General features: G+C 36.6%; 1 protein-coding gene across 1 annotated transcript; it reads right to left on the reverse strand.

The window, feature by feature from the left end:
* Positions 1–339: 339 nt before the first annotated feature.
* LOC114074025 lies at positions 340–681 on the reverse strand. Its single transcript, XM_027911947.1, has one exon. It carries the CDS (start codon positions 679–681, stop codon positions 340–342), a length of 342 nt encoding a protein of 113 aa, XP_027767748.1.
* Positions 682–7,824: the final 7,143 nt, after the last annotated feature.

Raw genomic sequence — 7,824 nt, forward strand, 5'->3', positions numbered from 1 at the left:
AGTAATTTAAACTCATTTGAAGTTGACCCAAAGTTCACAATTTATCTAACTTACAAAATTCTCAAATTATATCTTTCAATTTAGTTCTTTCTAAAATTAACTCTTTCTAAGACCAAGGTGTTACCATATATCTTCCTTTTGGGAACATTCTTACTTGAATTAAGTCACTCTATGTAAAAATAAGGGTGGAAACATCCAACAGCCAACATGCAATTTAACACAAACATAGCATATCAAATCGAAGAGTATTCTTAAAGAGTCATTACCTTGGACTGGAACTTTTACAGAAGTAAAGATATGTGGATATATATTATTCATATCCCCCTCTGCCTCCAAAGTTTATTCCTCAACAAACTGATTTCTCGATAGAACCTTCACTGATGCTACCTCATTCGTTCTCAATTTGCGAACCTGATGATCAAGTGTTTCAACGGATACGTCTTCATAACATAGGTTGTCCTTAATACCAATATTTTCAGTAGGTATAATAAGTAAAGGATCACCCATAAACTTATTTAACATCTTTAACATTGAAATGCGGGATACTGGATGGATTCCTGCTAACTCTGACGGTAGCTCCAACTCATATACTACATTGTTAATTCTCTTGGATATCCTGTAAGGACCAACATACCGGGGACTAAGTTTCCCTTTCTTAGCAAATCTTATAACACCCTTCATGGGTTAAACCTTCAAGTAACCCCAATCATCCACCTCAAACTCTTAGTCTCTTCTCCTAACATCGGTATATGATTTCTTCAACCTTTATTGAATTATCTTCACTTTATCGGTAGTTTGATAAACCAACTTTTGTCCAATCAATTAAGCTTCACCAACTTCAAACCATATAATATGAGATTTAGATTTTCTCCTATATGGAGCCTCATTAGGATCCAAACTGATGCTAGGGTAAGAAAACTCAATGAGAGGTAAGTGATCATCCCAATTACCCGAGAAATCGATAACACACACCCTCCACATATCCTGTAAATTCTTAATCAAAAGTTCTACATCAGGAACACACAATCTACCCTAGTAGGGAAGTACACCATCTCCCCTTGGGAGAAAACATCCACTCTCTGATTGTGTACTGCACCCGTAATCAAGCAAGATTTGATCAGTGTCTTGTTTTTTCTTAAGCTCCACTACCAAAGAAGATTCTACCCCATTCTGAACTGTTTCACCACTGTCTGATATGCTCATAAGGAGAACTCCAAAGTGAGCAACCCTGAGAACATCCTTCACTAGATCCTTTTCTCAACATGGGCTACACTACACATAGATAATCCACTAAGAGCATCTGCTACTACATTCACTTTACTAGGATGATAATGCACACTCATATCATAATCCTTAAGGAACTCAAGCTAACTCCTCTGGCGAAGATTTAACTCTTTCTAGGTGAACACATACTGAATGCTCTTATGATCAGTGAACACACCTACATGAACACCATACAAGTAGTGTCTCTATATCTTGAGTGCAAACACCACTGCTTCAAGCTCGAGGTCATTGGTTGGATAGTTCTTCTCATGAACCTAAGCTGTCTAGACGCATATGCTATAACCTTATCTCGCTGCATCAAAACAATACCTAGCCAAATCTGGATGTATCACAATAGATCACATAAACATCTGAACCCTCTGGTAGACTAAAGACAAGAGTTGTAGTCAATCTAGTTTTCAATTCTGCGAAGCTTTTCTCAAAATCATTTGACCATTGAAACATGACCATCTTCTGAGTTAACAAAGTCAATGGTGAGGCTATGGATGAGAATCCTTCCATGAACCTTCTATAATACCGCGCTAGACTTAAGAAACTTCTGGTATCTGTAGCAGAGGAAGGTCTTGGCCATTGTTTCACTGCTTCTATCTTCTGTGAATCCACATAGATCCCTTCGCTAGATACAATGAGACCAAGGCAAGCAACGGATTGCAACCAGAACTCACATTTGCTAAACTTAGCGAAGAACTGGCCATCCTTGAGAGTTTGTAGAAAAATTCTCAAAAGACTCACATGTTCTTCCTCATTCCTAGTGTAAATGAGGATATCATCAATAAAGACGATAACGAACAAGTTAAAGTATTGTTTGAACACTCTTTTCATCAAATCCATGAAAGCTGCAGGAGCATTGGTTAGTCCAACACACATACCTACAAATTCATAATGACCATACCGAGTTCTGAAGGTTGTTTTCAGAATGCCAATATCTCTGACTCTAAGCTAATGACAACCCGATCTGAGGTCTATTTTTGAGACATGTCTAGCACCTTGATGATGGTCAAACAAGTCATCAATCCTTGGGATGGGAGACTTATGCTTGATTGTGACCTTGTTCAATTGTCTATAGTCAATGCACATTTCGAGAGAACTATATTTCTTCTTTACGAACAACACTTGTACACCCCATGGTGAAATACTAGGTCTAATGAAGCCCTTATCTAGAAGGTCTTTCAACTACACTTTCAATTCCTTAAGCTCTGCTAAATCCATTCTGTAAGGAGGAGTAGAATAGGTTGGGTATCTGGTAGGAGATCAATTCCAAAGTTGATTTCCCTTTCGGGAGGGACTCTGGGAAGATCTTCTTTAAACACTTCTGGAAACTCACTGACTGCTGGAACTGTCTCAAGAGTTGGGGTTTCAGAGCTAGATTCCTTAACTCGAATCAGATGATAGAGATAACCCTTTGAGATTATCTTTTTGGACTTAAGGTAAGAAATGAATCGACCCATAGGCGCTAAGCTACTACCCTTCCATTCTAAGATTAATAAATCTGAAAACTGAAAACAAACAATCCTAGTTATACATTCGACTGAGGCATAACATTTTATAACAAATCAATGCCTAGAATGACATCAAATCAACCATTTCTATCTCTACAAGATCTGCTGAGCTGACTTTCTGAGAGACTGACAGGGCAATTTCTGTATACCCTTTTAGCTAAAACTGGTCACCAGTAGCCCCTGGATCTAACAATGCATAAACATCAAAGTCAAAGACTCGTAATGTACTAGTGACTACATCAGCAAAACTTTCTTAATCTTGGCGAGCCTGAAGAGCATACAACCTGTTCTGGCGCTGACCGCCATATGTACCAGATTAGTTACCGTGCTGAGTCAGGCGACTTGCAGGTGTTGCTGAAGTTGTAGACTGAGCTCTACCATTTCAAACTCCTTGACCCTGTCTAGAAGGACAATCCCTCACCATGTGACCAGACAGACCGCACCTGAAACATTCTTCTTTTCCTGCGAGACACTCGCCCGGATGGTTCTTACCACACTTAGGGAAAGTGGGGTAAGTATTGGTGCCTGAAGCACTTCCCGAGACTTAGAGCCTTGTGCTCTACCCTTCTGGTCATACCTCTTCTTGGAGGATAAAACACTAGCTGACGAAGGGGTTGGAGCTGAAAAATTTTGTTGACTCTGCGAGCGATTTCCACCACCCGAATTCTACTAAGAATAGTCATAGTTCCCATTCCTAGTCTTCTTATTCTCCTTAGCCTGTTCCTTAAGCTTATCACCCTCAACCTGCTTAGCATGAGTCATAGGCCGAGAAATGTTTCATATCTCCAAGCAACACAACACTTCTGCACTCAGCTTTTACCAGATCCGACACTCCATACAAGAACTTATTCAGCTGAGCCCTGGAGTCAGCAACCATGTGAGGAGCATAACTGTCACGACCCAATTTGAGTCATGAGTGGCACCAACACTTAGCCTCCTAGGTGGGCGAACCAAGGAATCCAAATCCCAACAGATACAAATTATTCAACTACGAATAACAAATATAATGCAGAAGCTCCAAAACTTATTAAAGTATCGTTTCTCAAAACCTGAAAGTCATAACAACAAGGACATATAATCTCCAATTATTAAGTCTAAGAGTATAAAAGACACCAAAGTAAATGAATAAAATAGTTCATGTCCGAAACTAAGGACATCATGCCATGACAAAGAGATTCCAACAAGCTCTTGAATGAATAGCTCACCCTGAAACCTGATATGCTGGAGGTTTACTAGAGCTGAAGGCAAGTCAAAGTTGCTGGTACATTAGGTGCACTTCAAAAAAGGAAAATAAAGTAAAACATAAGTAGGGCTCAGTACAGGGCAACATGTACTGAGTAGGTATCATCGGCCAACTAAAAATAAAAACTAATATACAATGAAGAATATTATAAACTTAACTATAGCACTTAACATGTGATAAGCAAAAACCAACATGAACAAGTGTCAACAACACTAAAATAAGTATGTAATAAGTCAACAATATCAAGATCATCCATGAGGACTCATGTCTCCAACTAAACCATTTGGGGAATTGAATTCTTTGAGATAGAGTACATTCCGTTAATTTCATATATTTTTCCTTTAATGTTACTGTGTCGGAACGTGACACTCTGATCAAATTATACCGTGTCGGAACGTGACACTCTGATCCAAGAATATCGTGTCGGAAAATGACACTTTGATCTAATTATACCGTGTTGGAACGTGACACTCCGATCCAATTATACCATTAATTTATTATTTATTATCAGCACTTTCAATTAATTGTTAATTCATCAAACCTTCTTTATTCAAGGCATCACTTCGATAAGAGGGTTCAAGTATATAAATTCCATGATTTCAGGATTTCAGACTAATCAAAAAACACGCAACCAAGACACACAACTACACAATCAAGTACATAGAAAACTTCACAATATCATTGAATGCATATCAATCACTATTAAGAGTTTATTATCAAATAGCATAAATCATAACCTACCTCCACCGAAGAATCGAAATCAAGCAAGCAATTTCTACAATACTTTTCATTTCCTCAATACCTCCAAACATTTTTAATCTATCAAATACATATGCATAATTGTAAATTAAAGAGTCTATAAACACTCATGCTACTATATGTCCAGCTTAAACCCAAGGATAAATCTTATTCCTCTATTTAACATAACATTAATGTAATTCAAATAATTTCATACAACTAATATTTAATTATCTATCTCAATATACTTAACCGAAATGCTAACATGATACTAAAATTACATACACTCTCCATGACATTTACTTTTTGGCTAACTCTATTCAATTTATTAGACTATATATATAATTATAATAACTAAGTAAACTACAAATATTACTCATAGTTGGTCATTAAGAAGTTATACAACAATGCCAAACAACTCATGTTAATGACCAATAAAGTTTTAACAAATTTTTTAAAATAAATCCACAATAACAAAAGAAAACCAAACTTTTATTCGCTCATGAATTGTGCAATCTGTTTGACTCCATTATTCTCAAATCAACATATACTACAATAAATTTATGCACCTTATATTATTTTATGATCTTTACATAATTCTTTAATCTTAACTTTTGTCTCCACGAACCTCAAGTCCAATAAACGGACAATACTTTCCAACATTCATTAGAGCATTAAATTTCCTTACCCAAAATAATATTTAACTAATATATGGCAGCAACAATACCTTCCAAATTGATCATAAGTTCTGGAAATTACCTGAGTGTACTCGTGACTTCATTCATCCACGTCGTTGTTCTCATCTTCCCCCTTTTTCTTTCCTTCTAGAGATTATTTATTAACCTAATTATTTAAGGATCAATCATAAAAGTGACCCACTGTTAATTTTAATGTTATTTTCTTTAACCACCAACTAAATAAATTAGTAACTACCCCAATAATTTCATAAGTATAATTACGGATAATCCAAAATAACTATTTAAAATCTATCACAAAGTATTTATGAAATAAAACGTTCTAGTACTCAAAACGATTCAAAATATCTATTTAAAATCTATCACAAATTATTTTATGAAAATAAAAAGTTCTAGTACTCAAAACGATCAAAAGAATCGTTACAATATCTGGAGAGTTGGTTAAACTTGAGCCCATACTCTTGGACCTTCATGTTTCCCTGCCTTAAGTTCATGAATTCCTGAGCCTTTGCCTTAATTTCATGAATTCCTGAGCCTTTGCTTCTCTCAACTCTATTGGAAAAAATCTGTCCAAAAAGGTCTCAATAAAGCAATCCCAAGTAATAAGAGATGCATCTGTACCCCTATTTTACTTCCACTGAGTGTACCAGATATGAGAAACATCCTTCAACTTTTATGATGCCAACTCAACCCTATAATTCCCAGTGACTTGCATTACCTCAAAGATCTTCTTGATCTTATCCAAGAAATTATGAGGATCCTCATTAGTTTGTGATCCTAAGAACTTAGGCAGATTCATTCTAACAAAGTCACGGACCCTTGCTGCTACTTATCAACCATTTTCATTCACACGAGCATGAACCCAATTGTTTTGGCTAGTCATACTCTGAGCCAACATCTCTATAGCATTTCTGAACTCAGCATTGGAGACTACCTGATTTGGGACTGGAGGAGCTGCGTTTGCATTCCTAGCGTTAGCTCTATGAGGAGGCATGATCTGAAATGTAGAACGTCAAGTTAGAGTGGAATAAGATCATACCTTATGCACGATAAGAGTAACAAAAAAGTGAAGTTTTTTCCTAAAACATTTTGTAACCATCCTCTCATTAGATGTGTGCACTTCACACCAATGAAAAAGATTCTTCTTAGTGTGGCTTTTCATACATCCCAGGACTCTTGAACCTAGTGCTCTGATACCAAGTTTTGTCATGCCCCGAGCTACCCCCGTGATGCGGACACAGAACCTAGGACCACAAGTGACCCCAAGATAACCCTGCTGGGATAATCATGAGCATACTATAGATAATAAAGTGAATGCGGAAGCTAAATTATAATATAAACTGAAAAAAAACTCATGACTATTGTCCTCGAAGTATGAGGACTCACCACTGAATCTGCTGAATTGGAGATCGCGAATCGACCTAAGCGTGATCTGAATGCTGAGAACCTAAACCTACATCACGAGAAGATGTAGCGCATATATGCGTCAGTACTTGAATGTACTAAGAATGTAGGATAGAGTAAAGCTGCAATGAAACATAACTGAACAAGCACAAAAGCAAGTATAATAATATGAACATGATATACTAAATTCTGATCTAACTGGATGCAATGACCAATTTATGACATGCTAAAACTGAATACTGAATATACCGATAAATGATAAATGCAATAAAGTCTGACTAAATTGTGGGAGCTACTAATAACCGATAATAAAACCACATGAGCTAAATGTGTAGTCTGATGTATACGCCCCATCGAGAGGACACAGTATACACCGCCAAAGGTATAAAGGCATGCTGGCGTGATCACTAAACTGATGCCCACAGAGGGGACTTACAACCTATTTGGCTAGTAGTTCTAGAACTAAGCAGGTATACTGAACCCTAGTCCAACTTGGTATTAATGCTACTCCCAATGAATTATGTAATTAACTGATTAAGACTGAGTTCTGTCAATACTGGATAGCTCAAAACTGAACATGTAAACTAAGAACGCAATAATTAATATGGTAATTATGCATTTATAACTGAGGCATGTATATTTGAAATAACTGATATATCTGACCTAGCATGTTTAATTTAAGAACTAAAGAAATACATGTTTAAGGTTCTGAATTTCATGTAATAATCTATGTAATAACATGGAAATCTAATTTGGAACATATAACTAATTAATTCATGAAGTTCTGTTGAAGTTCTAGAATATCTAGGTCTAAGCATGATATGGGAATCAAGAATCTGACTGAAAACTAGGGACCTAATAGGTGAAAGGAACCTACTAGTATAATCACACATACCTGTGATGAAGTCTACAGAAAATAAACTTCGGGGCTGAAACTGCTGGAATCTTGTTGCGTTCTTGA

The sequence above is a fragment of the Solanum pennellii genome, chromosome 9 (assembly GCF_001406875.1).
Source record: "Solanum pennellii chromosome 9, SPENNV200".
In the NCBI taxonomy this organism is placed as follows: Eukaryota; Viridiplantae; Streptophyta; class Magnoliopsida; order Solanales; family Solanaceae; genus Solanum; species Solanum pennellii.

Coding starts and splice junctions, on each gene's coding strand:
- LOC114074025 (XM_027911947.1), bottom strand. CDS start 681: ATGAAGGGTGTTATAAGATTTGCTAAGAAAGGGAAACTTAGTCCCCGG.